Source organism: Rhinopithecus bieti, unplaced genomic scaffold (assembly GCF_001698545.2).
Source record: "Rhinopithecus bieti isolate Rb0 unplaced genomic scaffold, ASM169854v2 scaffold_13262, whole genome shotgun sequence".
Classification (NCBI taxonomy): Eukaryota; Metazoa; Chordata; class Mammalia; order Primates; family Cercopithecidae; genus Rhinopithecus; species Rhinopithecus bieti.
The window spans coordinates 2,139,557-2,156,582 of NW_016808004.1; the positions used below are offsets into that span (position 1 = coordinate 2,139,557).

General features: G+C 44.5%; 2 protein-coding genes across 8 annotated transcripts in view; one reads left to right on the forward strand and one right to left on the reverse strand.

The window, feature by feature from the left end:
• Positions 1–14,438, reverse strand: part of CIAO2A (cytosolic iron-sulfur assembly component 2A) — a 22,905-nt gene extending 8,467 nt beyond the window's left edge. For 3 of the 5 annotated variants that reach the window (XM_017884980.1, XM_017884981.1, XM_017884979.1), the window contains exons 1-3: positions 14,074–14,438; positions 8,870–9,034; positions 1,234–1,283 (exon numbers count right to left, since the gene is read on the reverse strand). In XM_017884980.1, coding sequence (XP_017740469.1) covers positions 1,234–1,283; positions 8,870–9,034; positions 14,074–14,197 — 339 coding nt within the window. In that variant the 5' untranslated portion in view covers positions 14,198–14,438. The remainder of the gene's footprint in view (positions 1–1,233; positions 1,284–8,869; positions 9,035–14,073) is intronic. The other 2 variants (XM_017884983.1, XM_017884982.1) reach the window with 1 other exon arrangement.
• A 47-nt stretch (positions 14,439–14,485) lies between these two features.
• SNX1 (sorting nexin 1) overlaps positions 14,486–17,026 on the forward strand; it is a 44,125-nt gene continuing 41,584 nt past the window's right edge. For 2 of the 3 annotated variants that reach the window (XM_017884978.1, XM_017884976.1), the window contains exon 1: positions 16,364–16,647. In XM_017884978.1, the coding sequence (XP_017740467.1) occupies positions 16,489–16,647 (159 nt within the window). In that variant the 5' untranslated portion in view covers positions 16,364–16,488. Of the gene's footprint in view, positions 14,601–16,363; positions 16,648–17,026 lie in introns of those variants that run through there. The other variant, XM_017884977.1, reaches the window with a different exon arrangement.

Sequence of the window (17,026 nt, forward strand, 5' to 3'; positions counted from 1 at the left end):
AAAAAAAAAAAAAAAAAAAAAAGAATATATAAAGAACGCTTATAATTCAATAATAAAAAGACATCCTTATTTTAAAATGGGCAAGGGATCTGAATAGACAGCTCTCCAAAGATACACAAATGGCCAAAAAGCACATGAAAAGGTTTTCAACATTATTAGCCACCAGAGAAATAAAAATCACAACCACCATGACAGCAGGGTGTGGTGGCTCACGCCTGTAATCCCAGCACTTTGGGAGGCCGAGGCAGTGGATTACTTGAGGCCAAGAGTTCAAGACCAGCCTGGCCAACGTGGTGAAACCCTGTCTCTACTAAAAATTAAAAAAAATTAGGGAATGGTGGTACATGCTTATAATCCCAGCTGTCTGGCAGGCTGAAGCATGAGAATCACTTGAACCCTGGAGGAAGAGGTTACAGTGAGTCGAGATTGTGCCACTGCACTCTAGCCTGGCGACAGAGCGAGACTGTCTCAAAACCAAAATCAATGCTGGGTGTGGTGGCTCACCCCTGTAACCCCAGCACTTTGGGAGGCCGAGGCGGGCGGATCACGAGGTCAGGAGTTGGAGACCAGCCTGGCCAATATGGTGAAACCCAGTCTCTACTAAAAATACAAAAAATTAGCCAGGCGTGGTGGCAGGTGCCTGTAGTCCCAGCTACTCAGGAGGCTGAGGCAGGAGAATCACTTGAACCCAAAAGGAAGAGACTGCAGTGAGCTGAGATGGTGCCACTGCACTCCACCCTGGGTGACAGAGTGAGACTCCGACTCAAAAAAAAAAAAACAAAAACAAAAAACCATCACTTCATACCCACTAGAATGGCTATAATCAAAGATAATAATAAACGTTAGCAAGGATGTAGAGAAGTGGGAACCCTTATACAGTGTTGGTGGGAATGCAGAATGGTGCAGCCACTGTGGAAAACAAACAATTCCTCACAATGTTAACCACAGAGTTACCATAGGACTGGGCAATTCTACTCACAGGTGGAAAAGAAATGAAAACACATGCCTACACAAAAACTTATACATGAATGTTCATAGCAGCATTACTTATAATAGACAAAAAGTAGAAACAACCTAAATGTCCATCAACTGAATAACAGATAAGCAAATGAGTAACAGACAAGCAAAAACCACTGAATTAGTACACTATAAATACGTGAATTATGTGGTATGTGAATTATATCTCAACAAAGCTGTTTTACAACAACAACAACAAAAACACATCTTTCTTACCTTATGTTTAAATGGTAAACATCGCTGAAGTTTTACTCTTAAGCACAGCCCTGTGGAGGGAAAAAAACACCTCCAATCATCTCTTTATTGTTTCTTATTGGTTCTTGAAAAAGCATACAGCTTCGTTTATGTGCCCCCATACAACATAGTCGCTGAAAACAGCTTTGGCTCAATCCAGAGCAGGGCTCCTTTGAGTCTGGCACCACACAAGGACATTTACTATATAATCTTACATATTCCCTAGGATAATCCAATAAGCTATTACTAACCCCCTTCTACAAATTATTAAACCAGGGTCACAATGTAACTTCCTCAAGGTCACTGAGTTACAACAGTGGCAGAATTTGGATTGGAACCTATGACCACTGGAAAGCCCAGGCCATTTCTACTACATTAGTTGGCCTTCCAGCAAAAGTCAATTAACTCATTAAGCCTTTTTTTTTTTTTTGAGATGGAGTCTCGCACTGTCACCCAGGCTGGAGTGCAGGGGTGCGATCTCGGCTCACTGCAACCTCTGCCTCTCGGTTCAAGCAATTCTCCTGCCTCAGCCTCCTGAGTAGCTGGGATTACAGGTGCATGCCACCACATCCAGCTAATTTTTTATATTTTTGGTAGACATGGGGTTTTGCCTTGTTGGCCAGGCTGGTCTCAAACTCCTTACCCCAAGTGATCCGACTGCCTCAGCCTCCCAAAGTGCTCGGATTACAGGCATGAGCCACCCCACCCGGCCGATTCAATTAACTTTTTAAAATGCCCCACAACAGGCCAGGCCACACAAAAAAATAAAACCCAGTCAAAGCCATTTTAAAAGGGCCATATAAAACCTCTCAGATTTGTAATCCTTTATGCCTGCAAGGTACAAACACAGTAACTTCTTTAAAAAAAGTTCCACTGAAGTTCAGTTTATCATCCCATGCTAAGACACATCAACAAAACCTCAAACCATACAGCAATACAGCAAGATATAATTGTTAGACTACGTATCTTTTAGGGAGGTAATAACTTGGTTTTGGTTTTCTAAGTACCATTTGGTTTTCTAAGAGAATTTTTTGAAAAATCCCAAAACAGGGAAAAGGATTAGATGAGATATAATGAGGTGGTGCTTGCCACAGGGTCTTTATTTACTTATTTATTTATTTTTTTGAGACAGAGTCTTGCTCTGTCGCCCAGGCTGGAGTGCAGTGGCGAGATCTTAGCTCACTGCAACCTTCACCTCCCGGGTTCAAGAGATTCTCCTGTCTCAGTCTCCCGAGTAGCTGGGACTACAGAAGCAAACCACCACACCCACTAATTTTTGTATTTTTAGTAGAGACGAGGTTTCATCATGTTGGCCAGGCTGGTCTCGAACCCCTGACCTCAAGTGATCTACCTGCCTCACCCTCCCAAAGTGCTGGTATTACAGGCGTGAGCCACTGCACCTGCCCTCATACAGTCTTGAACACAGTAGTTCTATAATAAATATTAGAGAATTCTAAAGAAAATATATCATTTCCTTAAGAGGGTCTCTCTTCAGAGGATCTGCCTTAAAGCATATTTGGGAGAGTTCCTCTTCCCCCAGCCCCACCATTGTCTCCTTAATTTGTTATCTGTGTACTGTCTGAATATCCTCATGTATTTTAGTCACTGTTGGTAGGTGTTTTACAATTCACAAAGCACTTTTTTGAGCATCATTATCCTCAAGAGAGGTAGTACAGCATAATTGAGATACTTTAGGTTTCAAAAGTAGCTTCACTACAGACTCACTATGATCCTGCATAAGTTACTTAACCTCTCTGAGCTTCAGTTTCCTTATCTGTAAAACAGGTATTATAGTATCAGCTGGGCAAGGTGGCTCATGCCTGTAATCCCAGCACTTTTGGGAAACCAAGGCATGAGGATTGCTTGAGCCCAGGAGTTCAAGACCAGCCTGGGCAATGCAGAAAGACCCCATCTCTAAAAGTAATAATAATAATAAGAATAATAAATTAAAAAATATAATAATATCACAATATATAGGGTTGCTATGAGGAATAACTTGTTATGCAATGTGTTTAAAACAGTACCTGACACACAAGTGTACAATAATAGTATAAAAATAGCTAATACTATTTTATACTATTTTATAATTTTCATTTTACAGCCAAGAAACCAAGGTAAGTGATTTGTTTAACATTAATTAGTTAACAAGTGGCAGAGGGAGAACCCAAACCTACACCTTCTGACCTCCAAACCCTATGACTCTTCCTATTGGACCACAGCTGCCTTCAGCCATTCTTATCTGGAATAAGTCACCACAAATGATTATCAACTTGTTTCCCTGCCTTACCCTCTTGTTCCCTTGGAGTCTTCCTTGTCATCACTTACCAAGGTAACACTGAATAGGTGATACTCCTACTCAGGCACCTTTCCGAGCTCGGGAGGAATATGTCTTAACACATCAGAGACAAAGGGCTCTCTCAAGTTTTCCAGCTGTGTTGACTGAACATAACTACTATGACACACTATTATACAATTCTCTAAAAAGCCAATAGGCTGGGCGTGGTAGCTCACACCTGTAATCCCAGCACTTTGGGAGGTCAAGGCGGGCAGATTACTTGAGGCCAGGAGTTTGCATGGAGAAACCCCATCTCTATTGAAAACACAAAAAATTAGTTGGGCATGGTAGCACGTGCCTGTAATCCCAGCTACTTGGAGGCAGAGGCACGAGAATCACTCGAACCCAGGAGGCGGAGGTTGCAGTGAGCCAAGATAGCACCACTGCATTCCAACCTGGGCAACAGAGAAAGACTCTGTCTCAAAAAAATAAATAAATAAATAAAAATAAAAAGCCAATGGTCTTCGCCGAAATCCATAACAAAAGGGCTAAGACAAAACTTTCTTCAGGAAGTGTACATATCTGAAATACCAACCATAATCTAACGTTAGCACCCTTACAGAACAGTTATTTTTATTTCATGCACTCTCCTGATATTTCTATAACTGCAATCAAGATGCAATTTGAACTTATTCAAGTTTTTTTCATGTTTTTTTTTTTCTTTTTTAGAGATTGCTGGTTTCAAACTCCTAGGCTCCAGTGATCCTCTGACCTCTGCCTCCCAAAGTGTTATAATTACAGGTGTGGGCCACCACATCTGGTGAATATTTTCTTCTATAAAATTATTTCCTTAATTCCTGCGTCAAAGAGTATGAACTTCCAAATAGGTATTTAGCAATTTATACCATGAGGCTTCAAAATACTTACATAATCTAACCCAATTATTCCATGTATAGGAATTTATCCTGAGGCAATAATGAGATATATAAAAATATTTATATAAGGCCAGGCACGGTGGCTCACCCCTATAATTCCAGCACTTTGGGAGGCCAAGGTGGGAGGATCACCTGAGGTTGGGAGTTCGAGACCAGCCTGACCAACATGGAGAAATCACATTTTTTTTTTTTTTTTTGAGACGGAGTCTCACTCTGTTGCCCAGGCTGGAGTGCGGTGGCACGATCTTGGCTCACTGCAAGCTCTGCCTCCTGGGTTCACGCCATTCTCCTGCCTCAGCCTCCTGAGTAGCTGGGACTACAGGCGTCCACCACCACGGCCGGCTAATTTTTTGTATTTTTAGTAGAGATGGGGTTTCCCCGTGTTAGCCAGGATGGTCTCGATCTCCTGACCTCGTGATCTGCCCGTCTTGGCCTCCCAAAGTGCTGGGATTACAGGTGTGAGCCACCGCGCTCGGCCCAAGAAACCACATCTCTATTAATACAAAATTAATAAAATACAAAATTAGCTGGGTGTGGTGGTGCATGTCTGTAATCCCAGCTGCTCGGGAGGCTGAGGCAGGAGAATCGCTTGAACCTGGGAAGTGGAGGCTGTGGTGAGCCAAGATAGTGCCATTGCACTCCAGTCTGGGCAACAAGAACGAAACTCCATCTCAAAAAAATAAATAAATAAAAATATTTATACATAAAGTTGTCCAGTCAGGCGCGATGGCTCACTCCTGTAATCCCAGCACTTTGGTAGGCCGAAGCGGGCAGATCACTTGAGGCCAGGAGTTCGAGACCAGGCTGGCCAACATGGTGAAACCCCGTATCTACTAAAAATACAAAATTAGCCGGGCATGGTGGAAGACACCTGTAATCCTAGCTACTTGGGAGGCTGAGGCAGGAGAATCACTTGAACCTGGGAGGTGGAAGCTCCAGTGAGCCAAGATTGCACCACTACACTCCAGCCTGGGCAATAAAGTGAGACTCCGTCTCAAAAAATAAAATAAAATAAAGTTGCTCATCACAGTATTATTTATAATTGCAAAAGGCTAGAAGTAGTCCAAATGGTTACAAAACTTACGATGTATCAATATGATTAGCATGTAACCTATAACTATATAATTAAATAATATTTAATGATGGCCAGGTATGGTGGCTCATGTCTGTAATCCCAGCACTTGGGGAGGCTGAGGCATGTGTATTGCTTGAGCCCAGGAATTTGAGACCAGCCCGGGCAACACGGCAAAACTAGCCAGACATGGTGGCGCCTGCCTGAAGTTCTAACTTTTCAGGAGACTGAGGAGGGAGGATCACTTGAGCCCGGGAGGTGGAGGCTGCCTGCAGTGAGCCGAGATTGTGTCAGTGCATTCCAGCCTGGGCGAGAGTGAGATCCTGTCTCAACAACAACAAAAGTTTAAAAAAAGAAATATTTAATGAGAAAAATAATTCAGATATTTCATGTTATTACTTAACTCTTACAACTCTATAGATATCCTTATTATTCCTATTTTACAGACAAGGAAACTGGGTCGTAGAAAGGTCAAGAAACTTGCCCAAGCCCACAATACAGGACAGCCAATAGATCTGGAATTTTAGCCCAGAGCATATATTCTTTTTTTTTTTTTTTTTTTGAGACAGAGTCTCACACTGTTGCCTGGGCTGGAGTGCAGTGATCTCGGCTTCCTGCAGCCTCCGCCTCCTAGGTTCAAGCGATTCTCCTGCCTCAGCCTCCCACATACCTAGCAGTCCAGCCACATTCTTTCATAATAGCTAATTTTTTTCTTTATGTTTTTGTGGGGTATCAAAATTACTGCCAATAAACATGTTACTTGTATAATTGAAATAAACGTTAATTTAAAAAATGAATTTGCTGGCTGGGCATGGTGGTTCGCGCCTGTAATCCCAGCACTTTGGGAGGCTGAGGCGGGCGGATCACCTGATATCGTAAGTTCGAGACCAGCCTGGCCAAAATAGTGAAACCCCATCTCTACTAAAACTACAAAAAAAATTAGCCAGGTGTGGTGGCAGGCGCCTGTAATTCCAGCTACTTAGGAGGCTGAGGCAGAAGAATCGCTTGAACCCTGTAGGTGGAGGTTGCAGTGAGCCAAGATTACACGACTGCACTCCAGCCTGGGCGACAAGCGTTAAACTCCATCTCAAAAAATGAATAAATAAATAAATTTGCTATAGGTTATTGAACTCTCTATTTAAGAACTCTTGCTCATATGTCAAAATATTTTAAGACATCCCCTCTACAACACCCACAGCAGTACTTTCAGTATCTGTTCGTTCACAAATTGTCCAATGACCAAAAATAACCATGCATTCAACATTCAGTAATGTTTTTTTCTAGCAATGGGATTTTTTTTTTTTTTTTTTTGAGACAGAGTCTTGCTCTGTTACTTAGGCTGGAGTGCAGTGGCGCAATCTCAGCTCACTGCAACCTCCACTTCCCATGTTCAGGTGATTCTCCTGCCTCACCCTCCTGAGTAGCTGGGATTACAGGTGCATGCCACCATGCCCACCTAATTTTTGTATTTTTAGTAGAGATGGGGTTTCACCATGTTAGCCAGGCTGGTCTTGAACTTTGGATCTCAAGTGATCCGCTGCCTCAGCCTTCCAAAGTGCTGGGATTACAGGCGTGAGCTGCCATGCCAATGGGAAATTTTTTTTTTTTGAGATGAAGTTTTTGCTCTTGTTGCCCAGGCTGATGTGCAATGGCATGATCTCAGCTCAGTGAAACCTCAGCCTCCCAAGTTCAAGTGATTTTCCTGCCTCAGCCTCTCAAGTAGCTGGGATTACAGGTGTGAGCCACCATGCCCAGCTAATTTTTTCTTTTTTGAGATGGAGTCTCACTCTGACGCCCAGGCTGGAGTGCAGTGGCGCAATCTCAGCTCACTGCAAACTCCGCTTCCCGGGTTCACGCCATTCTCCTGCCTCAGCCTCCCGAGTAGCTGGGACTACAGGTACCCAAACCATGCCAAGCTAATTTTTTGTAGTTTTAGTAGAGACAGGGTTTCACCGTGTTACCCATCTCCTGACCTCATGATCTGTCCGCCTTGGCCTCCCAAAGTGCTGGGATTACAGGTGTGAGCCACCGCGCCTGGCCTAATTTTGTATTTTTTTTTAGTAGAGACAGGGTTTCACCATGTTGGTCAGGCTGGTCTCGAACTCCTGACCTCAAGTGATCTACCCACCTTGGCCTCCCAAAGTGCTGGGATTACAGGTGTGAGCCACTACGCCCGGTAAGCAATGGGATTTTAATAACGACAATAATACCTATGGATTCACAGACCTCCAGTCCCTCAAGATGTGGCCTATATGGTGGAAACCACTAATAGAGGGAACCCAGGTCAACCAGTGAGAAAAGACAGAAATCACAATAGTGGAAATAATAATGAAATAGTGACCTTTTCAATATTTTTTATAAACTTGTTGATTTTTAATAGGTGAGCTAGTCCCATGGTTCAAAATGCAAAACATAAAAGGTATAAAGTCTCCCTCCCACCCTTTCCCCCATCTGCCCAGCTCCCACCACTACTATTACCCGCTAACACCCTTATAGCTATTCATTTATGTATTAATATTATTCAGGCATATGCAATCAAATACAAATGTATATTTTTGCTTTTACACAAATGATAGCAAAATGATACTTGCTTTTATTTCTTAACAGTGTGTCACAGAGATCTCTCCATATCAGTACATGCAGAGCTTCCTCATTCTTTACAGCTGCATAGTATTCCACTGTTTACATTCACCATCCCTGATTATTTAATCAATCCCCTACTCATGAACATTTGGTTTGAAATAAAATCCCTTTATAACAAAGCATATGTTCAAAGACACTTACTGTACCTGCTAACAAGTCCAAAATACTGGGAATCCAGCCTCCTAACAGGACTCCTGCCCATACTACGTAGAAAGCAGAAGAGTCACTGAAAGGAGATAGTGATGGCAGCAATGCTAGTCTGACACCACCGACTCCAACCTCTACAACTGAGGAAAAGCACTGGCCCACATGCACTCTCCATTAATTGTGGGCATGTATACCTGGGAGGGGCAACCTGACATAACTAAAGGAGAAGCAGATTTGGAGTCAGGAAACCTGGGTATGAGCCTTAGTTTCACCATTTCCTGGCTACCTGATTCTGTGCAAGTCACTTAAACTCTCTGAGCTTCAGGTTCTTCATATGCAAAATGAAGGTAATAATATTTTAACTCAACGAGCTAATTGTGAAGACTAATTCAGAAGATGAATACCCAAAAATACTCTGCAAACCATAAATGTAATACATACACTGTATGGTTTGTCAACAATGATGCAAATTGTTATTATGGGTCAATATCAGCAAGAATAATTTAGAATTTATATAAATATACATGTATGCACATAAAAACTTACCAATAAGAGTCGCCAAAGAGCAATGAGGTACTGTTGGCGTGAACCTGATAATAACCAGATATTCTTCTTCATTTATCTCCTGAACTTCCACACAACTTTCCGAGACCACTTCCAGTTCTTCTAAAGTATTGGGCTTTTCTGGGTCCCGGATAGTTCTAATCAAATCTAAAGAATCATCAGAGATAAGATATTCTATTAAAAATGACTATTCTAATAAAGATGATTTTGCCAGGCCTAATTTAAGCACTGACTTCTCTTACATTTAAGTAAATACTACAGCAACTCCCAGGTTTCTGACAGAAATTTTCACTACTGGTTTCCTCTTGAGAGAACTGTTTTCTTGGATTACTATAAGACCATATCCAGTTTCTCTAATCAGACATTGCAGAGAAAACATAATAAGAATGGAAACAGTCTCATGGAAGCTCAAGAGGAAGAAATAACTTTCAGCTTGAAATAATGTGGTATCAGGCTTCATGGGAGTGGAATCTGAATAAAACCTTGAAAAATAGGTAACATAATATTTGACATTTAAAGTGAAAGAAAGTAGCTGGGCATGGTGGCTCACACCTGTAAACCAAACACTTTGAGAGGCAAAGGCAGGAAGATCACTTGAACTCAGAAGTTCGAGACCAGCCTTGGCAACATAGTGAGACCCCCCCCGCCCCGCCGTCTCTACAAAAAATACACACAAAAATTACCCGGGTGTGGTGGTACAGGCCTGTGGTCCCAGCTACTCAGGAGGATCGCTTGAGCCTAGGAGGCAGAGGTTGCAGTGAGAGCGGAGATCATGTCACTGCACTCTAGCCTAGGCAACAGAGCGAGATCCTGTCTCAAAAAAAAAAAAAAAAAAAGCTGGGTGTGGTGGCTCATGCATGTAATCCCAGCACTTTGGGTGGATCACAAGGTCAGGAGATCAAGACTATCCTGGCTAACACAGTGAAACCCCGTCCCTACTAAAAATACAAAAACAAAATTAGCCAGGCATGGTGGCAGGCGCCTGTAGTCCCAGCTACTCGGGAGGCTGAGGCAGGAGCATGGTGTGAACCCAGGAGGCAGAGTTTGCAGTAAGCCGAGATCCAGCCACTGCTCTCCAGCCTGGGCGACAGAGTGAGACTCCATCTCAAAAAAAAAAAAGAAGTGAAGGAAAGTAAAGAACCACCCTAGTTTCCCTGGAAGCAGGCATAAGTGAAAGAAGTATTAGAGTATGAGATTTGGGTCTGACCATCCAGTGTCTTTTACAGCCAGCTACTGGCAATAGGGAGTCCTCAAGAGGTTTGAGACAAGTGACATGGACAACACTGTGCTGTCAGCTGGTAACTCATCATCAGCTGCTAGACTCAGACTAAAAAGCAGAACCAATGATACCAGCTAAAAACACCAGGCCTAAAATAGTACCTAGGAGAACACTGGCAGAATTAAAAGAAACAGAATAAGGGAGACATCTGGGTGGGGCATAGGGCAAATGAGTTCAATTTCATACAGAATGATTTTGAGGTGCTTAAGGGGTTATCCAGTGGAGTTTTCTAGCAAGGGGCGAACTGTAGCATAGGGTTTAAAACAGCACCAAAGCTAGAGTGGTTGTTAAACCCACAGGATTCACAAAGAATAAGTAGAACCTTGGCTGAACACTGGAATTGCCAAGAATGTTTCAAAACAAACAACAAGGCCCGGTGCAGTGGCTTAGGCCTGTAATCCTAGCACTTTGGAGGCTGAGGCTGGTGGATCACCTTAGGTCAAAACTTCGAGACCAGCCTGGTGAACATGATGAAACCTCACCTCTACTAAAAATACAAAAATTACCCAGGCGTGGTGCTGGGCACCTGTAATCCCAACTACTTGGGAGACTGAGGTAGGAGAATCACTTGAACCCAGAAGGCAGAGGTTGCAGTGAGCCGAGATCCCGCCATTGCACTGCAACCTGGGCAACAGAGCAAAAACTCCGTCTAAAAAACAAAAACAAACAAACAAACAAAAAACTGACGCTGGGCCCCAATTCCAGAGACTCTGATTTAATTGGTTTGCTGGTCTTTGAGTTTTAAAAATTCCTCAGGTTGTACTTAGGTACAACCCAGTCTGAGAATCAGTGGTATAAAGAAAAAAGAGACCCAAAAGATCCATGCGAAGCACCTAATTTAGGGATCAGAATGAGAAATAAAAGCAAAAAGAACTAGAGAAAGGAAGGCAGGGATGGTTAATAATATTAAATGCTGCAGAAAAATTCAGGCTGATGAGAGCTAAAACAGGTCTTTCATTCGTCACCCCGGTCAGCTGTAAGAAAGCAGTTTCAGTAGAGAAGGGGTGGGCTGAAGCTGGATTGCAAAAGGGGAAGCAAGCAGGAACTGAAAATGTCTTCCCAGGGCCTTAGCTGGGAAAGGAGGGACAGGAAAAGGACAATGACTTTATAAGGAAGCTAGAACAATGACAAGTATAAGGGCAACTTTGAGAAGAGAAATTGAAAATATAAGTGGGGAGGAGGGGAGACTGGTAAAATAAGCAGAAGGGAGTGGGATCAAATATTCAGGAGTCTGGGTTGGCCTTGGAAAAGACAAGATTTCTTTCTTACTCTTGAGGCTGGAGAAAAAGATGAAGGAAAGGAGAACAATAAGGAGAAATGGTGAGGTAGAAAGGAAAGAAGCAGAACTTTACATAGAATGTGCTTGAGGTTCTCAAATCTGAAGTTTTGTTCTATTATTTATCACACAAAATTATATGTAATCAGAAATGCAACTGGGAAAAACAAGAACAAACTCTATTTTCTCTTTAAGTTGCTCCTGGGCTTGTCACTTGATTAGAAACAGAATTTTGCCAAGCATGATGGCTCATGCCTGTAATCCCAGCACTTTGGGAGGCTGAGGCAAGTGGACCACCAACCTGAGTTCAGGAGTTCAAGACCAGCCTGGTCAACACGGCAAAAACCCGTCTCTACTAAAAATATAAAAATTAGCCGGGTGTGGTGGCATGTGCCTGTAATCACAGCTACTCAGGAGGATGAGGGAGGAGAATCACTTGAACCCGGGAGGCTGAGGTTGCAGTGAGCCAAAATTGTGTCACTGCACTCCAGCCTGGGTGACAGGATAAAAAAAGAAAAAGAAAAAGAAACAGAATTGGAAAATACAGGAAAGAAAGTGGATAAAGTTTCTCTTTCACAGAGCTGTGTTATCATGGGACTTAGGGAAACAGAGTTTTCTGAAAAGGAATTTTCTGCCTCTCATACTAGGCTTTCTCCCCATAAGGCTCATTTAACTGTATTATATTCTTTATATGCCACTAAACCCTGAAATTAAATCTCATCCTTATTAAATTTCTCTAGTTTTCTAGTTTCTAGATTTGAGAGGTTTGGCTTTATTTCTTTAAAAAGAAAGAAGGGTCGGGTGTGGTGGCTCACGCCTGTAATCCCAGCCTTTGGGAGGCCGAGACAGGCAGATCACTTGAGCTCAGGAGTCCAAGACCAGCCTGGGTAACATAGCAAAACCTCATCTCTACAAAAAAATACGAAAATCAGCTGGGCATGGTGGTGCATGCCTATAGTCCCAGTGAGTCAGGAGGCTGAAGTGGGACGATGGCTTGAGCCTCGGAGGTCAAGGCTGCAGTGAACCGTGATTGCACCACTGCACTCCAGCCTGGGCACCAGAGTGAGACCCTATCTCAAAAAAAATAATAATAATTAAAAGAAAGCTCTCCTCATACTCCCAAGACTAACATTCTTCCACAGCCCTGCACTGATATTAAAATTCTTCATTTATATTTAAAACCTTTAGTATCCAATTGTATCCCACTACCTAAAACAACATTCAACCACATCTCCACCTTTAACCCCAAACCCTATCCTATAGCCCCATCTATCTGTCATTTCCTATCTTCTTATCTCCATACTTTTAAGTTTCCTCTTAGTATGCCCTCTGACCCTCTACATATCTAGATCCTAATTATTCTTTGAGGCCCAACTCAAGTGACTCCTCTTTATTTCAAAGTCTTTCCAGATTCCCTCAGTCAGAGACTAGTATCTCCCCTTCTCTAAATTTCTGTATCTCTTTTTCAGTCTACGGCCTTCTATTACATACTCTATTTTTGCATAAATAGGTTTCCTTCAGTATCAGTTTGAAGACTAGAGTCACTCTCTTCCAAAGTTATATCTCCACTGCTCTACCATCCCTAGATTATGTGAACAGAGATCTGGCACGACAGGGATGTGGTCTGTCTGCTTTGTGGAGATCATTTCACTCATAATTATCATCTGCCTGGGGTTGATTAGGTAAGTCCTGCCTCCATTAAGAGAGGTCAACCAGATTAGCTCCCAAAGTATTTCCTAACCCTGGCGTCCTTCTACTGGCCTATAATCCTTACTTGAATTATATTTGTATTCTATGTTTAGATCTCTCAATATTATATCCAGTCTTTTCGGTTTTCAAAAACAATACAACATAATTTAAAAAACAAAAAACAGTTGTAAGTCAATTGTGAAATGGTGGAAAGTGCATTAAGTTTAGAGCCAGAAGGCACAGTCTTCGCTTTTTTGCTCTGTTCCTTACTGGCAGTGTGACCTCCAGGTAGTTCTTTAAACCTTTGTTTCCTTGTTTGTACAATAAAGATGGCCCCAAGGGTTAAACAGAAAATATTTAATATACAATATGTAAGAGTGTGTATGTGTGTATGTGTGATGTGTGTGTATACAAGGCCTCGCTACAAGAAGCCCATCTCGTTCTCTTCCTTCGGGGACCTCTGCTTACTGACTTTGCCGGAGAGAGAGGCTGTGACCTTGGGCCAGTCCCCAACTCGACTGTCACCCGTAAGTGCCCTCAGCAGTAGCAAAAGTGCGTGTCCAGGAGACAAAGAACGAGGCTCTAGTAGTGCAATCAGGCCAGTTTTGCTTCCTAACCAAGCACCCTAGACTTGTGCTCTTCCCACAAGTCTTGGAATGGTCACTAAGACGTAGGCCACACGTGGAGAATGAAGCTCTTGGGACCTCCGGAGTCGGCTTGCCCCAGGTTTACTTTCAGAGTCCAGTTCCCAGAAAGACCCACACTCCCACGTGACTTAGGACCCCGAAGAAAGCGCATGCTACGCCCGGGACAAGATCTGGACAAAAAAAAAAAAAAAACCGGTCTTCCCTCCCAGCCCTCAGGTGAGGCCATCATCCCCGCACCCCTCAGCTCTGGCCTTCACCTATAACGCCAAATGCTTTGCCGGGTAAAATTAATTACCATAAACCTCTAGCGCTTTCTCTTCCATGATCCGGGGCTGCCGGGCAGCTCCCGGCTCAGAGAGGCCCGAGAGCCACAAGACTCTGCTCAGCGTCCAGGAGAGCAGCCCGGACACCCGCTGCATCCTCACGCTCAGCCATCCCTGGCGACTGTCCCACTCGCGCCACCGTCTCTCAGCAGCCTCGGGATTGATCAACTTCCTGGTCTTCAAATGGGCCGAGACGAGCCTAAAGGTTCAGGAGAGCAGAGAATAGGCGGGGCCGGACGGAGTAGCTTGAAGGACCTAAGGAAGGGGCCTCAAGGACTACAAGTTCCAGCGTGCTTTGCTCGGTTTCGGCGGGACAAAAACAATCTTCGCGGCCTCGTTAGCCATTGCATGCTGGGATGCGTGAGCTATTTTCTTCGGAAGGCAGCGAACTGTATTCTGGGTCTTGTAGTGTCTGCCGGGTAGAAGTGGACGTAACGGTCTGTTAACCGCGACTGTCTCACTCAGTATCCGTGATAAGTTAAAGATGAATCCCAAAGAGGTAGGGGAAAGGAGATCTTGAGTTCTAGTGTTGGAGGAGGTTTCCAGCACGGAAACTCTTTACAGTTATATCTCCGCGGGAGCCGCTAACAGCCAAAATCTTTCTTACTTCCTGATCGGACAGGAAGTGGGTTTCAGTTGCTGTGAAAAGTAACGTCAGGGGAAGCCAGTAAGGTCGTCAGGCATGGCATGGGAAAGGCTTTTTGGCTTTCTCGTCTCCTAGGGAATTCAGTCCAGCACAGCTTCCCACTTTGAACGAATATTTCTTCTAATGGCCTCCAAAGACAACTTAGAACAGGAAAACTTTTCCTCTGTCTAATGTGTACAGTGGTGACATAATGGAGATCGTCATCCTTAAAAGTGTATCTTGGCCGGGGCCGGTGGCTCACGCCTGTAATCCCAGCACTTTGGGAGGCCGAGGCGGGCGGATCACGTGAGGCCAGGAGTTCGAGACCAGCCTGGCCAACATGGGCAACCCCCGTCTCTACTAAAAAATACAAAAATTAGCCAGGCGTGGTGGCAGGGACCTTAATCCCAGCTACTTGGAAGGCAGAGGCAGGAGAATCGTTTGAACTCGGGAGACGGAGGTTGCAGTGAGCCGAGATCGAGCCATTGCACTCAAGCCTGGGGGAGAAGGGCGAGACTTCTCTCGAAGGAAAAAAAAAAAGTGTATCTTAAGCCCTCTGGTGTTCGTGGGTGTAATGGATGCCAGTAACAAAATCGATTTTATTTTATCCATCCCTCCGATCAAATTTATAGGTACTAATTTGCCATAGGTGATCCATAGGCATGGAAGATACAAAGATAAAACGCTGCCCCTGCCTTCAAACAGCTCACATGACCTGTGAGGGAGTCCATCCCTGAATTTGCAGTTAACAACCAAACTAACTAAACTTCTTGTCAAAGTTGGTGACAAATGTCATCTCTATTGAGAAGACAGGATTATCTTGAAGAATTGTCCCATGCTAACATGCCCATTTATCTTTAAACTCCAGTCCTGTTTGTCTAGTTAATGTAGGCTTTAGGATCACCAGACAATGAATTGCTTAGGTCCCAGGGAAATTTTGATCAGGATTTAATAATTTCCCTGCCGTCTATGCCACTCCACTTACTCCGCAGCAATTGAGAGGATAATCCTAACATTTTTCCAGCCAAATCTAGGACACTGAAGTCTCACTTCCTCTGTGAGGCCTCCCGACTTCTCCAAGCAGAATTGATCATCTCTTTCCCTGTGCTCCCACAGCACACCATAGCATTGAACATGTTGAACTGTCGATTAAATACCTTCCTTATTTCTGTATCTGAAACTCATAGCAAGGTGCCAGGCATACAGTAGGTGCTCAATATCTGTATTTCTTAATGAATTAACTGAATGTTGCTCAAGGAATAAGTGGTGAAGCTTTCTTCCAGTCTTGTTCAGATACCTCAATCGAAATATTTATTTTTGGGGGCGAGGAATCTAAGGCCAATTTGTGCTGACTTCTGTGAGGGCATTGTGCTTGGCATGGGTAGATGGCATATAGAGGTTTTCAAACATTTTAGTCACACTCCTTCATTCAGACGAACTCTTAGAAGCCTGTTGGATAAAGCTATCCAGAGCACAAAGGGCCCTAGGAACCAGAGCAGTCCCTAACTCCTACTTTTCTGCCCCTTTGGCCCCACTCATTAATATCTCAGCATCGCGATCCCGGCCTCGGATTTGCCGGGCAGCCTCAGCTGGCCGGGTGCCGCCCAGCCCCCGGCGCCTGGGCCCCGCCCCTGCGCCTCCGCCCCTTGGATCCCACGGGTCCCTTGCGGCCCTCCCACTCCTCGCACCGTTGGATCGCTTTGCTCACGGCGCTATCTCTCGATAAAGTTGTTGTTGCGGCTTCCGCCGCGGGTGGAGGAAGATGGCGTCGGGTGGTGGTGGCTGTAGCGCTTCGGAGAGACTCCCTCCGCCTTTCCCCGGCCTGGAGCCGGAGTCCGAGGGGGCGGCCGGGGGGTCAGAACCCGAGGCTGGGGACAGCGACACCGAGGGGGAGGACATTTTCACCGGCGCCGCGGTGGTCGTGAGTTAGCACCCCTCGGGGTAGCAGGCGGGAGGGCACCCCGAAAGGGAAGAGACGCTAAGCGAGAATCGGGGAGGTTGGGCAGAGTGGGCCTGGTGAGACCTTGCCTCGGTGTCAGCACTCCGGGCCCGGGGACTCTGGATGTGCTCAGAACGGTAGGCTTGGCTTCCCGGCCCCCAGGCGGGAAGAGTAAAGAATGAGGGTTGTGGTGCCTTCCTCGGCTAGGTCCCTAACAGCGGAGAGCCGCTGACGCCGTCCTTTGACCCTGCAGTATGGTGACTCCACGGATCCACGGGGTTATTTTGCAGGTCGTGTCCTACCAAGGCTGATTTCGTAGGACCGAATAAGCGAATGGGATGCAAACCTTTCCCCCGTCTTA